General features: G+C 43.3%; 1 protein-coding gene across 2 annotated transcripts; it reads right to left on the reverse strand.

Annotated features, from left to right (window-relative positions):
* Window positions 1–15,748: 15,748 nt before the first annotated feature.
* On the reverse strand, window positions 15,749–23,527 carry xkr9 (XK, Kell blood group complex subunit-related family, member 9). Of its 2 annotated transcripts, none has more exons than XM_076290671.1 (5): window positions 23,308–23,527; window positions 21,226–21,290; window positions 20,275–20,701; window positions 17,963–18,174; window positions 15,749–17,101 (listed from the first exon to the last, which is right to left on the reverse strand). In XM_076290671.1, the coding sequence occupies exons 3-5, from the start codon at window positions 20,598–20,600 to the stop codon at window positions 16,461–16,463; spliced, it is 1,179 nt and encodes a 392-aa protein (XP_076146786.1). In that variant the 5' UTR covers window positions 20,601–20,701; window positions 21,226–21,290; window positions 23,308–23,527; the 3' UTR covers window positions 15,749–16,460. The 2 variants fall into 2 exon arrangements, with proteins under 2 accessions (XP_076146786.1, XP_076146787.1); XM_076290672.1 differs by having other exon boundaries at window positions 20,275–20,704.
* Window positions 23,528–25,090: the final 1,563 nt, after the last annotated feature.

Consider the following 25,090-nt stretch of genomic DNA (forward strand, 5'->3'; position numbering starts at 1 on the left):
GACACACTGTAAAAGGGGGTCAGTGCTTTACGTGCCGAGGGGAGACGGTGCTCCCCAGCTCTCTTCCAACATGGATCACCACACCACCAACCCCCCCATCCACCCCACCCAAGCCATTCATCCCAGGTCTGACAGAGGCATACAGTAAGATAAAGAGAGAGAGGGGGTGACATGTAGAGAGAGAGAGAAATGGAATAACAGAGTGATAGAGAGGAAGGGAAGTAGGATGAAAAGATGGATGTGGAATGAAACAGAGAGAGGGGGAAAGAAAGTGAGAGATAGTTGAAGGGAGAGAGATATATAGAAATACAGATAGAGAGAGAGAGAGAGAAAGAAAGAGAGAGAGAGAGAGAGGTAAAGCCATGAGCCAGCGAAAGCAGCGTTTTTAAATAGCAGGTATCTGGTGTCGGTCCACAGAGCCCCTCTCTGCTCCATCAATATGTTCCTTTGCCCTTGTCTGCGCCTGATATCTTTATCTTGTCAGGAACCCTCCCCTGCATTTTCCACCTCAGTGACTTCCGTCGAGGATCACTTGGTTAGGACCAGACGGGCCAGAAGCACTCTGGAGCACTCGCCCTGTAAAGCTCACAGAGCTATGTCAAATGTTACCTCCCACACACACACACACACACACGCACACACACACACTTAGCCAAACCTCCCTTATCATGCTCCTTCCCCACCAATACACCCCACACATCTACCCACTGTGGTCTTCAGAGGCTTTGTTATGAAGCTATCACTGGAGTACTTTCATCTACAGCTGCACTGTTGCAGGCCATTTGGGTTAAAGTGGGTTCCTGCGTAAAAAAGTGTGTTGTTTTTTCGTCTTTTTTAAAGTGCGGTATTTGTAAGACGTGTTTTTGTTTCTCTGCGTGTATATTTTGCCTGCCCCACACTCGGCCTGCCCTGAGTCAAGGTGTTATTGAAAGTCTGGTAGTGTTTGCCCTGCTAGGCTACAATCATGTAATTTCAGCGTCTGTTTTGCGATTCTTCTGTTCAGACGATGGCGAGGTGAAAATTGAAAGTAACATAACACTTAAATCAATGTTTTCACAACATTAAAGGAACATTTATGGCGACTTGGGCGAAGGCCTGAATGTATGTATGTGTGTGTTTGTGTGTGTGTGTGTGGGGGGGGGGGGCATAATTATGGTGTCATTTGGATAAATGGGCTTTTGCTGAATGTGACCACTATACAAATGTGAATATAACTGGGTCGAATGTGGCAGTGGTGCCAGCAAATTCAAACCTCTTGGAACATCACTTTTGCTTACTCTGCGCTTTTTACTGACTCCTCTGGAGATTGCACACAAATTAGCACACAGCAGAACAGGCAAGAGTACACAGAAATGATACCAGGGGACTGAGGGCAGTGACACGGGTGCTGTGATTTTTTCGGGTGGGTGTGGGCTGTCGATTGAATCTCCCAGCAGCCCTGGTTCACATCAGCACTCCCCCAGTCCATGGGAGCCTGGCTAAAGGCTGTATAATTGAACCTGGGCTAGACTGAGGAAGACATCCTCCATCCCTTCCTGTAATTTCAGGCTTACACACATGGTGAGGTGGGGTGTGTGAGTGTGTGGGGGGTTGGTTGGGGGGGGGGTCTAGGGAGGCATTGTGGGATGACAGATGTGGAGCTTAGGCGGGCATTGAGGAGGAGGCCGCATGTCATCGCAGGGTCATCCGCGACTCCTGTGGCGGGGGAAAAGGGGGGGGGGGTGGCTTTGGCGGGCGTGGGAGAGACACCTGAGAGAGACGCGCCACTAAACACCCCCCTCCCCCAACCTCACTCTGCCCCCAAACCCACCCCCACCCACCCATTGATCAGGGCTGGGCCGTGTCTCTCCTTCCCTGCGACAAGAAGACGGACACCTGTGAGATGGCTGGCTCTCTGTCCTGGACAGGCCCCTGGTGGGCAGGATAATCATACAAATTCTACTCCCTACACACACCACCATCACTACTTTATATAAGTTACAGAGTTTGTGTGAGTGACTTTGTTTATGCATGTTGTGATTTTGTAGTTGGAAGATTATGGTTCCTTGTGTGCATGCATGTATGAATGTACTTGTGCATGTACACAGACGTATATGCATTCATGCATATGCATGTCTGGGTATGTGTGCATGAACTGTGTTCATGTAAAAATATGTGTGCATGCATGTACATGTATGTCTGCCTCTGCGTGTGCGCATATGAGAGAGAGATAGAGAAAAAGAAAGAGGGAGAGAGAGAGAGTGTGTGTGTGTGTGTGTGTGTGTGTGTGACCGAGATAAAGTGTGAATGAGTCATGGGGTGCAGTGGCAAGGCAGATTGTATGCATTTTAACAGCAGTCAGTCAGTTACCTGTTCATATCCGATGGCTCAGTCCGGCCTGCCTTGTGCAGATGGCTATCACTTTCCCGTTGTGAAAATCAAGCTTATGCAAACACTGAGCAGGACGCATTGACTTTCATATCACGTTGGATATATTTGAGTTTGTGTGTGTGTGTGTCTGTGTGTGTGTGTGTAGGCAGATCCTTTAGAAATGTCTGTCAAGGTCCAGTGCTCCTGTGAAAATCATTAAAATTGAGCATTAGGCCATCACTTCCTGACTGATGGGCAGGTGATCACCTTTTCTTTACTTTCCTTTTCTTTCTTTTTTCCCTTTCATTCAGACTTTTTATTCCATGTCTGAACATACACAGCCTAATGCCTGCCACTGAAATACCCTTCTGAATAGCAAAATAGCTACATGTATTACACTGAAGCAATTGACAATATTTCCTCAAAAGGTGGTAAATATATTTGATTCAATTTAAGTAAAGACCGTGGTTTTGGGGTAGATTCATTTTAGATACAATTAATAAGTGCAAGTTTGAAGTTAGGTGTGCCCTGCTGTTCCTGCTGTACATTGTTTTCAACTCACAAAACAAACACATCTGTTAATGCAGAATGCATTGAAAAACTAAGTTTTCATTTTACAAATTGGATGATGTCTTGTTTCCGTGCGTTGCTTATATATCAAGCATTTGTATGTTTTCTTATGCTCCGTTTATAATCGAGATATTTTATTATGGTCTGAAGATGGGAACTTGAACTGAACTCAATCAAGCGTCCTGAAATTCAATATTCTTTGTGCGACCAGAGATTTGCTCTCGCCGACTCCCTTATGGAATTTGTCATCATGTGATTTGAGTCCCTCATCCTAAGCCACCATGATTATTGATCTGTCTTCTATGACGTTGGGTTGCTGTAACATGGCGAACACGGGCAAGGATGGTTTGTAAACCACAAAACGTCTTCTGTGTCTTTTATTTTGTCAGGACACTGAGAGGGTTGTATTTTTGCCGGTTTACAAAGAACAACATCAACATCATTATTATTAGTAGTAGTAGTAGTATTATTTAATAATAATAATAATAATAATAATAATTATAATTATAAAGGTTAATAATAATAGGCTAAGCTATGCTATATGCTATTACATAGTTTGCATATATGGACATTTTTAACAACATATTTTATTATCGCCTTTTGTTCATTTTTTAAATTATTATTTTAGTAGGCTCCACGCCTTATTATGCAACAAGAAACCCTTGAGAACTGGGATACACGCAAAATATTTCCCTTCATAATTAACTCTTTCCTTTTATTAATATGAAATATCCATAATATTAGCAGTGTGTGTAACTATATAACTTATTGAATAGGCAACGCGTGATTAAATTAATTTTTATTAATCATTTGGGAAAGAACTGTAACTGAATTAAGGTATATGAAACACATAAAAGGAAAAGAAAAGAATGCATTATAGTTTCTCAATTTAATTCTTGTCCAAAAACATGACACCCGATCCAAGTTGATGAGGGCAGCAAACTCATTTTCCTTTTTAAATGCATAGCGTAATTAAAATATGTAAAATATGTTTTAACTAATTTAACAACTTTTTTGTTTAAACTAATTATATAGAAAATTACTAATTATTCAGCATTTAAGAGAATTGACCAAAGCTGTCAACTAGGCCTATAGCTTAGTATATGTCACTCCGATGAATATCCAAATACCATTTTAAAGCATAATTTGAGATGACCCTTAGGCTAACGCACATATAGCCTGCCCGTTCTTCCACATTCAATGTCCAACATTAAATATCCCCCACATAATTAATACTAATGTGAAGACAGGGAAATAAAATACATTTAAATCTAAAAATGTTTTCACATGCAGGTAAATTCTTGAAAAAATCAACAACGGGAGAAACAAATTGCACAAATTTACGCATAGTCCAACAAACTAATCAGGCAACACGTTTGTAAACACCACCATGAAAAACCTCTCCACTAACCTATAGCCAAAAGATCTTATTATGATAATGAGGCTGTAAGCTATCGTCTTTCTTGCTTTCAAAACACTGCCGATTCGTCTTCAGTCTCTGCTCAGAGATGCATGCATATGCACCGCCATCTGCCGGAAAGTTGAAGAAAATGAATCCACCTCTGCATGGACCGGTGTTGTAAACAAAATGGCCGGTGTGTCGTGAGTTTTGAGACCTAGTAAAATTTAAATGCAAGTTAATGCGAGACTTAACAGAGTCGAGTTAGGCTACTACTTTACATTTACGTTACAAAAATGTTGCGCCCTCATACTTGTTCAATCGAACGGCACATCCGACTGCAGTAAATTAAGAGTTCTCACAATAGGTTCTTAAATGGGGTGGAGAGAGACGTCGGGTGCATAGCTCAGATTGCATTTCATTGTTTAATGGTCTGAGTGCTATTCACTGGGCCACTGTGAAGCATATTCCTGGGAACTGTCCCTTAACCGAAACTTTTGCTGCCGCGACCCCACCTCGCCCAGCAGGCTAAAGTAATGATGCAGGGTCCTCACAGCCACATAAATAACCGAAAGCCCCAAAGGGCTGCTGCCTAGCGCACAGGTGCTATGGGAACTTCAGTAACGACCCCGCGAGCTGTTAAGGGCTCAGTTACGGACTGAACCCTGGGGTCCTTGTCTCTGGTAACGGGGAGCGAGGCCTCCATCAGGCCCAGAGTGGACCCAGGGGTGGCATTAATGATGCATGAGCTTCAAGAGGGTCCATAAATGATAAATAATCATCATAAGTCATGCAGGCCTCCGCCTGGGCCTGTCCCGTAACGTTGCCCCTTCCTTGGATGCGCTATCACAGGCTAATTTGTTAATACTGGGGCCCTTGAGAAAGCTGGTGGAACTCCCCGGAGGCCCTTGAAAAACAAGCGCTCCGTCAACGGGAGGATATCCCAGCGCCCCCTGCGTCAGCGGTCAATGAGAAGGCTGTGAGGTCTGTGACATTAGGGCCTCTGGAGGATATGGGGATGGTGTGAGTTTAGTGCATGTGTGTGTGAGTGAGTAAAGTGTGTGCGTGTGTGAATGACAGCGTGACTGAGTGTGCATGCATGTGTGAATGTGAGTGTGCATGCATGTGTGAATGTGAGTGTGTTTGTGTGTGCACAAGTTTTGAGTGAAGGAGTGCATGTGTGTGTGTGTGTCTATACGTGCCAGTGAGTGTTTTGGTCTGGGGGTTCTGGTGGTCAGTGCTCAGGCCTGACATCCCTGTCCAGGGAACTTCAGCCGTGTGTGTGTCAGCTTCAAAGCCTGGGCCTGTGAGCAGAGAGGCCCTGTCTGTCTGCCTGCAGCCCCCACCCCGAGTCCCAGTCCCAGCCTCAGCCCCCCCTTCAGAAGCCCAGGGAGATCAGTGTGGGACGCCGGGGGCAGCTTGTCTGGAAGTGTGGGCTGACGTATGAGGACAGAGTCTGAAACTGCCGTCTGCCTCCTGATTTCCACATGAACCCCAACTTCTCTCTTTCCTTCAGTCTCACTCTCGCTCTCGCTCTGTCTGTCTCTCTCGCCCTCCCCCTCTTTCGCTCAGCCTCTGTGTGTATGCCGTTTTTCTCTCCCCATTCTGTTTCTCCACTTTCTCTCCATATCACTTTTTCAGTAGTTGCACTCTCCTATTCCTCTCTCTCTTTCTCTCCCTTTGTCTGGGATCCCTTCACTTTTTTGTCCATCACACACTCACACATTTCCCTCTCCCTGGATAGCCCATAGCAGTCATGATGAACAGCAACAGACTTGAGTGTTCAGTCTATTCTACAGAACATGAGAAAAACAGATATTCTCTCATCCTCAATAATGTCTTCCCCCCTCTCTCTCTATCTCTCTCTCTCACTTACTCTCTCTCTCTCACTCCCACTGTTGTTTTCCCATGTTTTTCAGACTTACAGGTCTAGGCGCTGTGAATGAAAAATGTCTCCCTGTCCAAATTATAGCCTCGGCCCTTCTGGCGTGCACAGCATTCAAACGAAAAACCAGTTAATTGTGGTGCTCCGGCCGTCATCCTCCTGATTCGTATTTTGCTTGGCTGCACGGGCACTGCAGCGGTCGAAGCCCAATTGCCCGGTGCGGAGTAGAATACATGATTATTATTCAGATGGCCTGGCCTGGTCAAGGGCCCAGGCTACCAGGGGAACGTCGGGGATTTTTTCCTGGTTGGTGATGTCATGGCGGAGATCAGCACCGTGACATTTCCTCCCCTGGCTTAGCGTGTGTGTGTGTGTGTGTGTTGGGGGGTGCTGGCAGGGTAATGATTTTTCTGAGCCCGCACACTCTCTTTCCCGGGGTCGGCATTATTGCAGGAGGCATTTCTTTCTTGTTTTGGAGGGATTAGCAAAGCGTCACATCTTTGTTGTATTACATTCCTGAATAGCAATAAGCCGGTCGAGGTCCCGCAGAGACCCCACACTGTCAGCGCGGCGCTCGCAACGCCAGCGTAGAGGGCAAATGCCTGCCTGCACGGGGACGATCAGGAATGCGCTGGACCGCCCCCTGCCCGACCCTACCCTGCTCTGCCCTGCTCCACCATCTCTTTCTGACGACCAACAAAAAATGCCCCACGTTGGGACAACTCCGTTTGAGATGGTTTTAAAGTTATTTGAATACTCCCACAACATGATGCTATGCACGATAAATACAGGGCAGCTAGTCTGAATGTTTTGTTTTAGTGCTTAATAGTATGATACAGTAAGACTAATGTATGCACAAAAACAAGACCGAGAATACCTAGCTCGCCATTTGAGACCGTCCTACGTCTTCCGCTGTTGACAGCAGACTTTGTTGTGTGATGTAGGCTAGGCGGCATGCAAATCACTTGACCTCATGTGACAAATTCTTTTTGCGGCCACCTAAGAACATCTTAAGACAGAGAGACATCCCATAATATGTCAGCTTAGGAGCTCCTAGAAGACAGCACGGTGATAAGCTGTGAGGAGAACTCCAGTAGGTTATCTACCAACCCGTCAGAACAACCCTCCACATTAGAAAAAAAAAACTATTTGGCATGCTCTATGCTGACCAGTTTTAAAAAGTAAAGCATCAGCCAGGGGTTTGTTACCTGACTGAGGTGAAGGGGAAGTGACAGCAGCGGTCCTCGTTGGTCCTGGGAGGAAACCAGCCTTTGTCCCGTGGCCGGACGCACCCCTGGCGAGACGCGGGGAGTTTGGTTTTATTGCCCCCCGATAAAACAGTGCAGCAGGGGGGGGGGGGGTGAAATGGACTGAGTCAGACGGGCAGCCTCCTTGTCTCATGCCTAAGCTTATGAAGAACAATCGGAGAGAGAGAGAGAAAGCGATCAGAGAGAGAGAGAGAAATCACACATCTCATTTCTCACACCCGCCTTTCTCTTCATGGTCAAAATTGCATTTTATGTACATTCCCCCCTTCTCTTCTGCAGATGGGTTAAATATGACATCAAAGGCCCTTTAATGTTTCACAGTTACTCTCAGGTTTCGTGCTGGTATTGAGTTCAAACTAGTGCACAGTGCATTTTTACAGTAGATTTAATGGATCACAATCCATAATCAGATTATCACTGGCTTAATGTATAACAAATTTCACTAGGCCAACTTAAAAAAAAAAAAAACACATTATTCCCGGAGAATAGGATCTTTTTAAAATTCAATATTTGTACCAGAATTGAAGTAGGGCAGACTACTGGTATGGCAGGCTTGTAACAGATTAAACAGGATATGGAGTAGTCTCATAAGAGGAGAGAAGAGAGTAAGACATACTTTTTGTAAGCAGTTACACATGCAGGCACATGTCTTGACCCCCCCCCAAATGTTTTTAATGTGGAATTTTTACAGACATAATGTCGCAATTTAAGACTCATTTCCTGTAGGGGATTCACTGTACAGTATGTATGCAGGGTCATCCGCATTAGGCTGAGTCGAAGCGTGCACACATATCTTCAGAGGATGGTAATAAATGCAGAGGGATAAATAGTGGGCGATCTCCTACGAGCTCTGTGGGAAAATATCACTAATGGTTTGTTTTATCACGGCCTCGTTCGCTATGCAGAGCGGGCCACCCCAGCGGTGCTTGTGTGCGCTCCTCGTTCCTGCTAACAGATGTGCGGTGAGACAATACAGCCAGTTTAATTAGCCGCTCAATTTCCGATCACTCCAACTTCCAACGCCAGCTGCCAAAATGTTGGTTAAAAAACACTTTCAGGCTGAAAACGCCCTTAATTATCTGTTGTCGTTATTTTAATGGACAATACAGCAAAACTTGTCTCAGGAGGAGCATAGCCTACAACTACAGACAATCTCTCCTTTCCAGACCGTGCAAGGCTAAAGTGGTTGTCATGACAATGATCCATAGATCATCACTCACCTAGCAACATGTGGGCTGCCTTCCCTTTAAAACAGATAGATCTGCCTTGACCCTTTTTTTACATGCAGGCCTATAAACATGCTGTAAAATAGTGGGCTAGTGATAGTTTGCTTTCGTCACTTGTGTTCGGCTGGGATGAGCCAGAGTGTTGTGGTGTAAATTGGAAACACGGTGGGAGGATGGATGGCTTCCATGAGTCTGGGGCTGAGGGAGCCGGCTTATGATGTAAGAGTACAAACATGTAGTGCAGGGCAGCGGTGCTCGAGCTAATCAAGGCAGGCTTCCTCTACTGGGACAGGGAGGCAGCATGCATCTCTCTCTCTCTCTCTCTCTCTCTCTCTCTCTCACACCATCTCTCCTCTGCTGTTTCCCGGTCTGTCACATACATACATAGACTCACTCTTTTGCCCTAATTATACACATGCACTCGCACTCATACGCTCTCTCTCGCTCTCTCTCTCTCTCTCTCTCACTCACACACACACACATTAACACACATACAACATTTTTCCTTATAACTTGGTGGGTTGCTCTCCTTCTACTCATCTTCTCTCTCTCTCTCTCTCTCTCTCTCTCTCTCTATGTTCACCATTTCCCACCTCCTTCAGCCTCCCCTTCATTGGCCCATCGCTTATTCATAATCTCTAATCTCATTTAGGTGCTGATTGTGTGTGCACTCCTCATGGGCAGGATGACATGGGTGGTGATGGTGTTGGTGGTGTGTGTGTGTGTGTGGGGTGGGTGGTGATGGTGTTGGTGGTGTGTGTGTGTGTGTGGGGTGGGGGGTGGTGGGCACATGTGAAATCTCTCCATCGTCCCTGCGCTCTCTGCCCCTTGCATAAATAAACAGGAATGTCCCATCATCCATCATGATCCTGATTCCACCACACAGCACAGCAGGAGCATGCCCAACAAAAACAAGGCTTCTGTTTTCCATCTGAGGGAGTGTGTGTGTGTGTGTGTGTATGTGTGTGTCTTTTTCTCTCTCTCTCTTTCTGTCTGTCTGTATGTGTGTGTGTGTGTGTGTGTGTGTGTGTATGGGTGTGTGTCATGCAGGGACTGTGTCAAATGCAAAAAACAGGAGGATGTCATAGAGTACTTCAGGTGGCACGCTTTGATAGTCACGGCACTGAAACACAAAACCACAGCTTCTAAACTAGGATTATACAAATTAGTTTCTTTTTTCCCCCTTTCTCTTTCTCCCTCTTTCTCTCCACCTCCGTCTTTCTGAGCTTGTAATTAAGGCTTAATGTACACCCTACTTACAAACATTTACTGTCATTCTGCATTTTAACATTCTTCAGGGGTGTCCACACTGCTCGCCCAGGCTTCAGAAGTGGTGGTTATTTCGAACGTAAGTGGCAGTGATTATGGTCTGCGATTCGGAACGGGTATTTGCGGAGGACTCCCGGGATAGCTGCCTTGGCCAAGGGATTGTTTGGTTTGTCACCAGCCGTCTAACCATCTGAGCGGCGTTTTGCCACAGCCTCCAGGTGCATGACATCTGACTTGTGCTACGAAATTATCTCTCTTCTGCCATGTCATTCGATGCTAATTCAATGTATATCTGGCTCATGCAAAGCACGGTTCATTTTATCGTGCATTGATGCCAGTGCATTACCGACTTTTGTAATTTACATGACATCAGATTTGGCTTTATTGGCACTGAGCAAAGTGCAGATACAAAAGAAATGAAATGCAGTTGCGATCTAACCAGATGTGCATAAGGAAAACATTATTTAGTGATTAAGAGTGAGGTGTATAAAGTCAATATGTGTACTGTATCCCACACTAGGCTATGTGTTAAGTGGTAAAGCAGCTTGTGCAACACAGATCTGAGAGTGTACAGAGTAACTGTAGCTGTGATGTGGAAACAGGAATAATGCATATAGATATGTCCAAATGTACATTTTGTAAATCAGTTTTACAACATTACATTGTCATAGGAAAGGTTTTCTTGTACATATTTACAAACATATGTGTGTAGTAGCCATGAATTTGTTTTTGTTATTATGTAGTTGTCAATACAGTTTGATGCAGAATTACAGTGTGCTGCAGATTTATATGCCTTTAGGCAGGCTGTTTGTGGTGTTTAAAGCATAAGCTTTATTCAAGGAGCAACAATCTTTGGATTTGTACTCACTGCAAAGACCATGCTTCATCAAGCCCGTGGCTAGGCCACAACATCTCAACAACCACTATATTTCTCCAGCATCTTTCATCAGCAATTTCCTTTCACGTTTACTGGCCAGAACACAGACATTAAAGAGCTGTACCGCTCCTAGTGGTTGGATGTATTACAGCATGGGATTCAAATGGGGACACATCTAAAAGTATTTTTGCAATGGAACACTATGTATTATTTTAAACTTCGTTCACTAAGGTACACCAAATACACAATCGATCTTTGAACTTTTTCATAATTATACTCTACAAACAGAATAAACCTATAATAACACTTTTGCTTTTTTTGGCTTACATGATAAAGGTGAAGTCATGGAAACACTAATTAATCTGGCGTTATAGTTTATCATGATACATCAGAGTAGCGTTGTTAATTAGTCTAGGAAAATAAACTGTATAAGAACACTTAGTCTTTTAATGTCCATTTGGAAAGGGTAGATATATTTTAATTTATTCTGCAATTAGAATTTTTTTTTAAACATGAATGTGAAGTCAAAGTGCCTAATTCATAGACCTTATTGTGGAGTGCATCTGATAAAGGATTTAATATAAATTTAAAGCACCATAACAACATTAATGTGTGGTCTGTCACTGTGCAGCTATACTCTTTTAAATCACACAGACACACACACATAAACACACCCACAGTACCCTCCTCACTCATCCATTATGCACACTCGTGGCCAGGATTACATATCTACATATGGACAAAATCTCACACAATAACAGTCTGCACCAGTCTGCTTATTTGTGTGATACTGATTCTCTCTCTCTCTTTCTCTCTCTCTCTCTCTCTCTCTCTCTCTCTCTGTGTGTGTGTGTGTGTATTTGTTACTGAGAGAGATAGTTGATAAGTTGATTAAACACTGGTTAAATGTGTCCATCATGTGTTTGGACACCTCCTCCATCCACATCCTTCCCACCATCGATGTGTCCTACCGACAGTCCACTCAAACAGTCCTCTCAGACCTTTATGGCACAAAAAGTAGCCTCATGTCTGGGCCGTTGCAGTGACTGATCTCCCCAGATTTCTGTAACACTGCAGGCTTCCTTCCCTCTTCACCCTGAAAGGATGCCAGTTCTTGAAATTCTTTGTAATGATCTGGTTAAGATATCACAGCTGCCACCACTGCTGGGCCATTGTACAGCTATGGGTCCATAAAACAGTGTATAAAAGGAGGGAAAACAGTCTGCAGTTCTTCGGCCCTTGCATGTGGACTTTATTTGGAGAACCTCCGAGAGAGGAAAAAAAAGAAAGAAAAGAAACAAAAAAAATGCAATGCCACTCTCTGATCAGCTCGGACCGGATTGGATTTAATTAAAGCTCTCCTCATCGTACAATCTGTCACTGACTGCGTTCATTTACCAGCATGTGCTCTGTGATTAAAGAACTCCCTGTGCCCCTCGCTCCAGCGCCGACGAGTGCTGACTACATGCACACACACGCACACACACACACGCACACGCACACACACACTCACACACACACACACACACACATATGTATACACATACACATATATACACATAGACACACAAGCACACACACACACACACATACACACAGACATGCGCATACACATACAAACACGCATACACATACCCACACACACACAAACACACACATGCATGCATACACACACGCACGCACACACACATGCATACACACAGGCATACACACACGTGTAGATGCATATGCAGCATACACATGCACATACTGTATATACAGACATACACACACTCACACACACTGTACAAGCACACTCATACATACACAAAATCAGACAACAAACGCAGCTGCCTCAGCTTGGTTCTGAGGGAATTCTCCAGCAGTGAGGCAAATCCCCACATCATGTCCCGTCATGTTCCGGTTCTGCTCGGCCGACGTGTACAGATCGCTGGTGCCGTTAATGTATCTCTGCCTGCTTCGACAATCTCAGCCATAATAATTAAAGATACGCTGCATCTTGGCCCCTCATTAATCATGGCTTATATGGACTTTGAAGCCATAATGAAAAACAGCCTGACCAAAGGCCAAAGCGCTGGTTTATTGTGTCTATACAAATTGAGGGAAGTGCAAGGCGGTATGCCCCATTTCTGACCAAACCCCTCACCCCCCCAAACACACAAACTCTGTGCACACACACACACACACACACACTCACACACACACACACACACACACACACACACACACACACACACACATACAGGAAACGAACATGAAAAGCCAAAAAGATAAGACTTGTTGTTTCTCTGTGTGGAAGGGAGTAGTTTAGGGGGGGGGGGGGGGGGTAGCATGTTTTATGTTAATGAAAACCATTAAGAGCTTGCGGTCGGAGTTGTGTGCTGTGCTGTTTGGGATGTGTTAATGATGAGACACAGTGCTGCAGCCGTCTTCAGCACCGAGTAACGTTGGGTCCAGTAACATCATTTGCTGGTGTAATATAGATTTGTGCTTATTCATGAGAGAGATCCATAGGTGATTGATGACAGAAGAAATGCGTAGCGACACAAAGCCCAGTTTTGGTGAGTGGCCAATTCTGGAGAGCCTCGCAATTATTACGCTCAGCCTGGGGATTCTCTGCTATTAAGAAGCATATATTACCCGACAGGGTTGTTGAATATAAAAGGCTCAGGTCCATAACTGCAGAATTAAGTGTTGTTGTCTTTTAGTGGCTCAATGTTTTATCCCCCCAAAACACTGCTTTCCTACTGTCAAAGGACCGACCGAGGCTGTGCTTCACATAACAACAACTGTGCCGCTGTTCGAAATGACTGAAATCTGGCACACACATCGGAATGACTGTAAAAAAAATGCATGGGAGACGTATCAGGAAGATGCGGCAGAGAGAGAGAGAGAGAACAGAGACACTGTGTCTTCACTCTCACCCGTAAAACGTGATATATCGGCTTTTTGTGAGGGCTTTTATTTTGCCGTGCTGCTGATGAAGATGTACAGCACAGTGGTGTGTGTGTGTGTGTGTGGGGGGGGGGGGGCATGGGCCTAAAGGCTCAGAAGGAGATTCTTTGGAGTTACTATGAGTCTGAAGCTACAGAAATAATCTACCTTTAATCATTTACTGGACAGCTTGTGTTGGTTTGTCCAAATTTCCAGATAAGCGGGCACCTTCATCAAGACCATAACTATCACAGATAGTTTCCCCAAAGGTTGGGTATAGCCAAAGTCCTTTTAGGCAAGTCCCTCCACTCGGCGGCCATATACCAACGTTTTATGGGCACTCATCGGGCACAGTCTTTGGGTCGAACTGCGCGTGCGCAAGGCTTCACGACACCAATCTTGCTCCAGCGGCGAGATCACAACACATGATTGGCACGATGTCTTCACAACACACCATATGATTGGCTCAATGTATTCACATCACACCACATGATTGGCTCAATGTATTCACATGTCGACGTTTTGCCGAGGAAGGGGTGGGATATGTGTAGACAACGGCCATGTTGGCGTGACAAACTATAGCCCCATGCATTTCTATGGAGTATTTTTTGAGTGCTGTGTCTCCTTATTAGAAAGTCTCTGGTATAGCTCATGAGAACACCACTTGCGTGAAGCAATGAAAATAGCAAAGATGTGCATTTGCAGGTATTGGGGAACATGACTTTGGACTGTAATCATTACAGTGAGTTTCTTCCACACCCACCTCCCAGTTGTATGTGTGTAGAGGCCAGTTGGACTCACTCAGAGGCCCAGAGGCTCTGTGAAGTGGGGATCCATTCCATTATAGGGGGGGCACTGTGACCACTTGGTTCTGGCTGTGTGAAGCACCTAGGCCTGCACTGCCTCGGAGCCGAAAAAAGCCTCACAGCCAAAGACAACTGCGTTAACCTCTAGAAAAGGCCAGCGGGCCAGAAGCAGCAAACGTGAGGGATGTGGCGAAAATACACACAGACGAAAAGGCAGACCTCTCCTCCGAAATTTGGCATGGGCCTGAGAATAAACAAGAGATGAAGGAGGTGGGTTTTTTTTCTCTCTCTTTATTTCCCTCATTTTGAACATGGATGGAAAAGACATAAGCCCTTCGGCCAGCTCCGCAACAGCCGCGCGCCAAAACCAAGAGCGAGCCGTCGTCGCAACAATTGGCTGGTGGTTTGCCATGGCACCGTTTCTTCATCAAGGCCCCGCCATTTTATAGAGTGATTCTGACAGGAGACAACGGTCAGATGAAAGTTTAAGTGCTGTGCAATTCTTTTTTTCCCCTCTCTCTCTCTCCCCCTCTATTCCTCTCTCTTCCTTAAATAAACAAGGAAAAGGCTGCCATCGTGCGCTGGAAAAATGCGGGTGTTTATTTGAAGGCTAACTACTGTTTCAGGAATCTGTGGTTTGTCAGCGTGCCTCGCAGGTGAGCTCACCCACCACCACCGCACATGTCAGGATGGAGGCCAGAGTGAGACCAGTGCCCAGCTCTTTCTCTCCCTCTCTTTCTCTTTCTTTCTTTCTTTCTTTCTTTCTTTCTTTCTCTTTCTTTCTTTCTTTCTTTCTTTCTTTTCCCTCTCATTTTTTTGCCTTCTTCTCCTTCACCACTTCCTCTTTCCCTTTCTCTCTCCTCTTTCCTTATCCCTCACTCCCTGATTCTCTCTCTTCCACCTTCCCTTTCTCTCACTACCCCCCCCCCCCACCCCCACCCCTATTCAGCTGGCTCATACAATATTTTGCTGGTAGTCAAAACAAAATTAGATGGGTTTGTTATCTTAAAAATTAGCTCAGGACTCAGAAGAGATCCAGGTCAGCATGGCGAGCTGGTAAGGTCATGTGTTTGTCCATGAACTCACTCTTGTCATCATGAATACACTTTTTTGTGGCCGGTTTCATGGGCCATTCAGAGGTTATAAAGTCATGAGACGCCACACATTCAACAATGTAGAAAACCTCTATTTTCAACCCATAGAGGAATTTATAGATAATACAGACTGAAGGAAAACAAATAAATAAGTAAACACAGTTACTATACACAGAATAAACTTACTGTAAAAAAAACTACATCCACATAAAGAGTGTCCATGTCAAATTTCATCTGAACCTGGCTTATCAGTCCAGAAAGGTGACCAAAACTTCCGATAGTAATTATTGTCTTTAAACAATGCTGCCATCTAGTGGAAACTGGATCTGTAGTCTTGTATTATGCTACAGTTGAGAGTAAGCACCAACAAAATCTGCACTAAAAGTTGATATCATGGGATTTGAAAGTATGTTTTCCAGTAAGCCTGTATGAGAACCACAGAAACAAGTTGAGGTACACGTTCAAAGGGAATTAATTCACATTTTGTTATCTTATTGGGTCACAGATGGTTTAGATAGTTATATAGTGCTATTAAGATCCATGTGAACCAAAGCTGATATGAACAGTGCTGAAGTCCTTCAATCCAGCCGTAAACAGTGCCATTAGTCACATGTTGAATACAAGTGCCGAATTAGTCACAATACTTTAGGAAGTGTGCTTGTAGGTAAGGGAGAAGTAAAAAGTGCCTTTAAAATTCTGCTTAATAAATATAAAGAAATGTACAGTTCAACCCAATAACTTTCACACAATGCATTAAAGTGCTTAGAAAACTGTTTGAGCCTATCAGATCTGAAGGAAGCGTTTCATTCGTGGTGATATGACCAACTCAGGCCCCTGTCTCTCCATGTTGTCCACCTCATCAGCCACTCGCTCCTCTGTCTTCACCTCTTCCCCCTGGTGTAAGAGGCCGTAGTACACACACAGCAGGCCCAGCCCCACGCACAGGCCCGCGCTGATGATCCCAGTGCTGTACTCGTACCTCAGCACCTCTGGCTTCCACATGCACAAGAATAACGGGGCTGAGAGGCTCTGGAAGACGTAGAAGATGTAGTAGATGGTCATGGGCGCCCTCGTCGCCTGGCCCTGGATGTTGAAAAAGGTGAAGACGAGGATGATGCCGACGATGGCGCGGTACAAGACCTCCAGGGCTTTCGATGTGCAGAAGTCGGTGCGCTGGAAGAAGGCCCACGCTGTGCTGAGGAGCCACACCAGGGCCATGTACAAGATACTGAAGGGACTCAGCACCAGGAGCAAGCTGAGACTGAAGATACGAGTGGTGATGGCGAAGAGCTTGTAGAGGAGGTAAATGATGGTGGGCAGACCATTGGGCATCTCCTTCAGCTGGGGGAGAGACCTCCGGAGGCAGCGGCGGTAGTCTACCACGGCCCAGGCAACGTTGAAGAAGGATGCAGCCATGGAGAGATCTGCACAAATAACACACACCAAAACATAATCAGCTATAAAGTCACTGTGTCCTATGTGTAAGAAATATCTTGCATAGTGTCACTACTTCTCATGTGCTCAGGTTAATATCTGTTCAGTTACTGGTGATTAGAAATAAGAAATAACTAAATATGTCATGGAAAGAACCACATAAATGCATTTGAACTCATGTAAAATTAACTATTACAAAGTGCATTCTGTGCTAGCCATAAAAGCCATAGGCTTTTGAGTCTGTATTCAACAGTGCCTGTGTTGCTTTGGCACTCAAGCAAAGTTTTAGTTTATACTGTAGATTCTGCAAATATTTTTTTATATGTAGTCAAGTGGGGGAAAGCACTATATAAGTGCTGTTTTAAATTCAGTTGACAGTTCACTGTTTTTTATTTATTATTTGATATGTCTGAGTTCTGTGCTTCTTTCTCACATGAGGCCCAGAGTTTGTTTTATGTACAATGCATGCTCTCTTAATTATGATTTATTATGTATTGTACTTGTAACATGTAAATTGTAAGTTTCTTGGTGTTTTATGCCCCCAACGTTGTCTTCAAGGCAGCGCTGCCTGGAAGGCACTAGGTTTAGCCATGGGTTAAGGTTAGGGTTGGGGTTAGGTTTAGGATTAGGTGAATTTAAGTCAGCGGTGGCAGCGCTGCCTGGATGACGACGTTGAGGGCATAAAACACCATCGAGCTTATGTAATAGTGTACTGCATAAATGCAATTAACTCCAACTGAGCACATTATTTGTCATTTGCTGGTCTTCACTGCAAAGCTGAGTCAAGTTCAGCCGATGTTTCTTTCTCACACAAGGCCCAGGTGTGTGTGTGTGTGTTTGTGTTTCCTTACAGTGAATGATTGAGTTGTGTCCATGCCCCAGGAGGAAGATGTAGAGCTGGAGCAACAACTGCGGAACGCTCTCCAAGAAGGCCTCAAACAGACGGAGCATGCTCAGATCTGTGGCCTGGCCAAACAACTTGAGGTGGTCCCAAATGTCGTTGACAACTGTGGTGGATTTGCACCAAACCAACTTGAAGCTTTTTCTGAGCAGCTTGTAATACCTTCAGGTGATAAGTCAGAAGCACACACACTGTTATGCACTGCACATGGAAGAATGCGCCTTTGAACAACAAGTAGAACAACAAACATCAGATGATTAAAATTACAGTCCATGACTTTAACTCGCTATTAGTCAAATTCAGATCTTTGCTCCACAGTCTTCTATACAGTAAGTGCTTTTAGTATGTACATTCTATATTCTTATACAGTTCTAGATTTGTACGTGGGTAAAAGCATAAGGTGCGAGTTTGGCAGTCATGTGTCCTCGACAAATATGGTAAAGCATGCATGGTTTGATAGTTTGAAAAATGAAGTAAAACCTTTCTGAACTCCAAATATCAATTCAGCAAATTACTTTAATGATATAATGACATATGTAAGCTACCTACTGTTTTGGGCACCTGCATTGATGTGTTAATCATAAGGATAAAGGGATGTTGACGTTTATTTGTCAATAAATAGATTAGAATTTAACACTGCTTGCATGTGATTGGTTTATTCAAATTCACTTCACCAGAAACATCTCGCCCATTTCAGAGTCCTCGCCTTGACATAGAGTTCCCATATCGCCGGAGAAATTTAATACGCCTGGGCGGGAGAATAGCACATTTCACCAGGATATATTGCCGCGAAACTCGGACCCATAGCTTGTTGAAAAAAGACATAAACAATTCAAGCCAATCGAGTGGCACAGAAGGGAGGATTCCAATATTAATGGATGTTGAGCTAAAATATCAACCACTTATCAATCCTAATCAATCTGGCTTTAAAAGTGGCCATTCCACTGAAACGGCTCTGTTGTCTGTGACAGAAGCCTTTAAGGCAGCCAGAGCATCAGCTCGGCCCTCTGTACTCAACTTGTTCAACTTATCAGCTGCTTTTGACATGGTCAACCACCACATCCTACTATAATATTCTCAAAAGTACACTCCTGGTTTGAATCCTAGCTCACTGGGCGATTGTTCAATGTGTCATGGCTAGGACAAACATCTGCATCTCACAGTCTCACCACAAGGGGTGCCCCAAGGCTTGGTGCTGAGGCCCCTTCTCTTAGCCATGTGCGTCACCTAATTGGGCCCAATTATATGCTTGCATCATGGCTTCTCATATCACTGGTACACAGATGATACCCAACTATATCATTCCTGCAACCCTGACAACCCCACGGTCTAAGCATGGATCTTTGATTTTCTCTGATATATCCATATGGATGAAGGGATATCCAACTAAGCTTCTCTAAGACCAAACTACTGGTCTTCCTATCCAATCTATACATCATATTAAAATTAATTAATTAATTAATGTTGACAATTAATTAAAATTATCTCCTGTCTCTTGCTCCTACCAAAGTTGCAACCATCTTGAGTCATGATTAATGAATTGCTGACCTTTTCTGACCATGTTGCCCAGTTGTGCCATGTCACATTATAATAAAAACAATCAGGCCATACCTATCCCAACACCACCCAGTTCTTGGTACAGACTACGGTTATCTCTTGCCTCGACTACTGTAACGCCCCCCTAATGGGTTATATACTGAAGCACTCTCATCCTCTGGTAGTCTTGTGGTATTTGTATATAGTTTTAACTTTTACCTAAGGTCTCCTTTGCCATTAAGATAAGTGTGCTAAATGAAGACATTTAAATGTAAATCAATGACACTTTTGCTGAAATAGTGGAGTGTACCTTTAACAGACTTCATTTTAGTCCACAGTAGTGCAGAGGCTAAGTAGACCTGTATTGTGTGTTGTGATCACTTTTGACAAATGTTCTTTTGAACACTACAAGTGGCTGTGTTAAATCAGCATTACAACATTTGTCCTGAGTTTGAATGGGAAGTTAAGGCTTCTAGTGTGTCACCACGTAAACCACAACATTTTTCACATGCCTGTCTGACTTCTTCAGTGACATACCAAAGAGCATGTGATGACACATACAGAAGCACACGTGAGTTATGCAATAGTGTGATGTCAGCATGCCTAACACTTATCTGACTTTTTCATAGTTATATAATGAAACTTTTGACGTTCCACTGAAATGAAACCTGAATAATTCAGTAGTCCCTTTACAAGTCCCAGCCCAGTCTTTCTGAAGTACTGTACCTGGTGAAGATGCCCATGTGTATAAGGTGTAGTCCAACAATAGTGCCACCTCCAGACTTGTCATCTCTGAACCACATGTAGCTGAATATTTGTGTACATACTGACGCACAAAGGACAAATGCCAACGTCAGAATGCCCCAGTTGATGTGTCCATTATTTATATGCTTGACTCCAAGAAAGATATCAAGCACAATGTCCGCGGTGTAGAGGAGACTTCCAATCAGTGTTAGAATCCATCGTCTTTTTGTGAATCGGCTCTTCACATTCATTTTCACTTCTGCGTTGGTTGCTTCCTTTTTGAGAATCGAGATCTCAGCAGTTCCCATCAGATGTCTCAGAGTCTTTCACGTATAGCTATAATAACTGTAATGTCTCCCAGAGTCGCAGGCACCTTGCTCTTGCTGTAGATCAATTCGCACAACGTCTGCTGCTGAACACAGAAATGCATTATAAAACTCCTTCCTCAAAATTTCAATATAAGTCAAGCATTGCATGAAGATGTATGCCTACATAGTCAGTACTAATTTTAGAATATTATATCACACATGACTGCATCAAAGACACACTTTACAATATCCAAAGTACAGGGGTAGGTATGTTTGCTCTGTACACAGTAACCTCTTGACGGCAGTAGATAGAATGCCATAAACCACCATAACACAAGGCTTGCATGATTGCATTTATATAACACCCTCAAAGAGAAGGGCACAGCAACAGTTTACACAGTTCAGAATGCATTTGTGCATAAACATGTGAATGAATATGGGAAATATGACATTACTATAGTTACCAAGATTTCTTAAGCTAAATTTTGTTATATTCTCCTTTTGAATAATCAGATGCTGGGACTGTTATATTAAGGTACAGTGCAATATGTAATGTTTAAATAATCTATAGCACATTTGATCACAATCATTATTTTGGAAACCAATCATTTCAGAGTTCACTTACCACTTTGTAAAGTGCAGTCTCTCTGAAAATACACTTCTTCACTTCTTCAGTCTAGGGGTGTGTTTCTGTCAATATAGGTTAAAAAAAGTTTGAGGTGCCCCAAAAACAAGGACATTTAGGAACCTGTTGATTCGTTCATGGTCCCAGACACAAAATAATGTCTCTTCTCAGAAGTCACCTGTCGCTCAAGCCGCACCCTCTCAGTGCTGCTCCCACAAGACATAATTAAACACGGTCTTTGTCTGACAACTGCTATAAAACTAATGATCCATGCACTTGGACAGGCATAATGCTATCTAACAGCCATCTATTTAAATACATGGCATTATTCATAGCTACTGTAGATAAATATCCTGACTGTATTTTCAAACTACAGCCTAAACATCAGCACAGGTACAAACTAACCTTACATGTGAGAGTATGAGAGCATTCTGTCCGGTACAGTGTGCAGGGCACATGGGAGGGGTTACACGATTCCTTGTTACCACTAGACGGAAACCCTTTTAAGGCGGGTTGTTAAGGAAATCTTGTTAAAATATGTTGTCTGTCCTGTTCATCATAGAATGGATTTCAAGGAATTTCTTCTGACTGTTATGAGTCTGTTATTTAGTAATTCCTATATCCTCCCAAAACACTGTCTCTGTGCATTCAGGCGAGGGTTTCAACTCAACATTGTTGCACAAATCCACCCCAACAAAAGTCCACTTCTCAACGGCATGTTCATTAACGCGTGGACAAGAGCCGTTCTTTTGGATTGACTTCTTTTGAATTGCCACTTAAGATCAAGATCAAGATCAAGATGAAGCCACTTAAGATAAATACTATACAATATGTATACTATGTAGGCTATGTGTATAATTACTGTTCTATTTCTATTCTATTCTAATTCTATTTCTGTGTGTTTAAAGGCCTGATTTCCTACTCTCTCTCTCCGTCTTTCTCTCTCTCTCTCACACACACACTTACACACTCACACACACACACTCTAAGGCTCTCTCTTGTGCTACTGACATACAAACTCTCTAGGTTACAGAAATCATCATCTTTGTATTTGATTTGGTCTTTGTGTCATTATAAGTTGCATGTGGGGTACATTGTGTCCAGATAGGAAGCAAGATTTACTTACAAAATGTGTTACTTTCATTTATGTGTTATACAATGATTCTGATATGTCCTGATATGCCTGATTGTTCTCTTTCTTGGATGTTCTTCTCCATGTTGATAGATCCAAATGTCCAGCATGATATTAATACATGCAAAGGTAGGTCAATCATAATGCTGAACTATATTCGGAATGCAACTGTATATTCATTTTCAATTCCAATTGAAGAGTTTGGTTCCAAAATGCTATATCCTCCATATTCATGAAATTTCCCTAAATCTTTTTTCCACATTTTGTTTTCCAAATAGGCTAATTTCAGTAAAACTGTAATTGGGTATTGTTGTTTGATATGTCTTTACTCAATCAAAACAACACAATTGCTATTGTATTGATTATTACATGAAATACACAATTAAATTACATGACTTTTTAATGTTTTTAAAAAATGGAGATATTGCGTATTGGAACCAAACTCTTGAATTACTATTGTTATTATTAGTACTGTAGATCGTTATGGGGCAGACGTGGCCTACTGGTTAGCGCCTCGGGCTTGTAACCGGAGGGCTGCTGGTTCAAACCCCGACCAGTAGTAACGTCTGAAGTGCCCTTTAACAAGGCACCTAACCCCTCACTGCTTCCCAAGCGCCGCTGAGTGTGTTTGACTAATTCACAGATTGGGATAATTGCAGAGATCAAATGTCGCTCACAGGATCAAAAGAGTTTATACTTATACTTCTATTGGTATTGTCTTTATTTAAGCCTTGACCAGTTCTATTCACATAATTTGTATTCTGGCAATTTTCAGTTTATCACCATAAACATGCAGTACACGGAGATCTAATCAACTGTACCTGCCACATAGGATTAACTCAGCCGTTTTTAGCATTTGAAATAAATTGTCCTATAATTCTGTCTGGGTTAAGAAAGAGAAACACCAACTAGACATGAATTTTAAAGACTTGAAAGAAATGTGTACTCACTGTTCTGGAGTTTGTATGTTGTCCACTATGGAGGAAAAAGTATCCTGTCTTCTGTTTCTGGGTTGAGGTATTTCAGATTCCAGCCCAGTAGTTCTGAGAAACCTGTACTATGGGACCAAACTCAAGCAGCTGAGTAGAGATGCCGAAGTGTGTCTCTACGCGGAGAAGGTAAACTTTAAAACAGAATTGCACATTATTTATAATAACAGGGAAGGGCTCCGTCTATGGAGGGTGGTATTAGCTTTCTATTCATCTTCCCTATGGGCGTATGTCATTGTTATGTACTGATTTGCTGGACCTTAAACCTACGTCACTGCAATGAGATGAATAGTGGTCAGAAAAGGAGCAGTGTGTGTGTGTGGGGGGGGGGGGGGCGGGTGGTCATATCTCTAACACAAGACATTTGGAGAAGTGTATGTGTGTGAGCAGGCCTTCTTGAAGAGTGGGTTTGTTGGTGAAGTTGAGGTCAGGTGAAGATACGTATGTGCACCACGGGAAGCATCATCCATTTGAACGCCTTTGTCACATGCCCGCTGGACTTTACCGCAATCCATTAAATACTTATACTTTCCCATAAATCACAGATCCCAATAAATACATTTCTTTATACACAAAGTTGGGGAGAAGGTGGTCTAATGTTTCTGGAATTTGAAATGGAACACCTAAAGGTTGTGAGTTTGTTCCCAAATGCCACTGTGCCACTGACCAAGGCACCTTACCCTGAGTTTCTCCAGGGGGGACTGTCCCTGTAGATAATTCAAATCATTCTGTATAACAACATTAGATAAATAACAAATAAATAAAATAATGTAAAGATTTGGTAGATATCCTTCCACAGCAGCTTTGCTTGACAACTAAAATACACCCATGTTGATTTTTGTAGGCTTCTCTAGTTTTTATTCATTGGGCGGTGGAGAATAGACAAATAAGGAAATAAGAGAGAGAGAGAGATGCAGAGGGGGATTGAGAAATGACCTCAGGCCAGACTTGAACCAGGTCACTTGTGCCACAGCTACCCCACATGTCTAGTCTTTGATCAGAAGTCACATGCAACAGCTGTAACATTACTTTGTATGCATGACAAAGCCATCTTGGGTTTGAGGAAGAAGTTAAGATCAGGTGAAGATTTGCATAAGAAGTAATGAGTAAGTAGGATGAAAAGGTGAGTAGGTGTATCTGCAAAATGACAACAACTATAACATAACATCAGTTGTTATTTCTACTTCTTTGTCACATGGGGCAGTCATGGCCTACCAGTCAGGGGTATCAGACTTGTAACCTAAGGGTCACCTGTGTGATTTCCTAACCGGCAGGAAAAATGTTGAAGGTGGATATGATTGAACAGCGCTCTTCTAGTCCACATCCAAGTCACGTAAGTCCCCTATAGGCTCCCCTATAGAAATGCTTACCCACTGTTTCAAGTGTGTGTGTGTGTGTGTGTGTGTCTGTGTGTGTCTGTGTGTGTGTGTGTGTGTGTGTGTGTGTGTGTGTGTGTGTGTGTGTCACACTGGCCAGCTGCTAGGACGTATTTAGTGTACATTTACCTGCACCCTGGAGTCATTAAGCACTTCTACTTTCCAGTAAATCAGAGATCGGATTCATATTGTTCAGGCTTTGTCAGTATGTCTATATTAGTTGAACTTCTTGCATTTCAAGCCTTTGGTTCCTAATAGATACATTCGGCTTACTTCTTTCGTCTTTCGTAAGTTACTCCAAATAAGAATGTCAACTAAATGACAAATAATACAAATAATGTAAAAAGTCAGTAGATAGGCCTCGACAG

The sequence above is a fragment of the Alosa pseudoharengus genome, unplaced genomic scaffold, assembly GCF_046254945.1.
Source record: "Alosa pseudoharengus isolate Yale_2024_CS ecotype anadromous, Long Island Sound unplaced genomic scaffold, YU_APseudo_1.1 YU_APseudo_1.1_scf_18, whole genome shotgun sequence".
In the NCBI taxonomy this organism is placed as follows: domain Eukaryota; kingdom Metazoa; phylum Chordata; class Actinopteri; order Clupeiformes; family Clupeidae; genus Alosa; species Alosa pseudoharengus.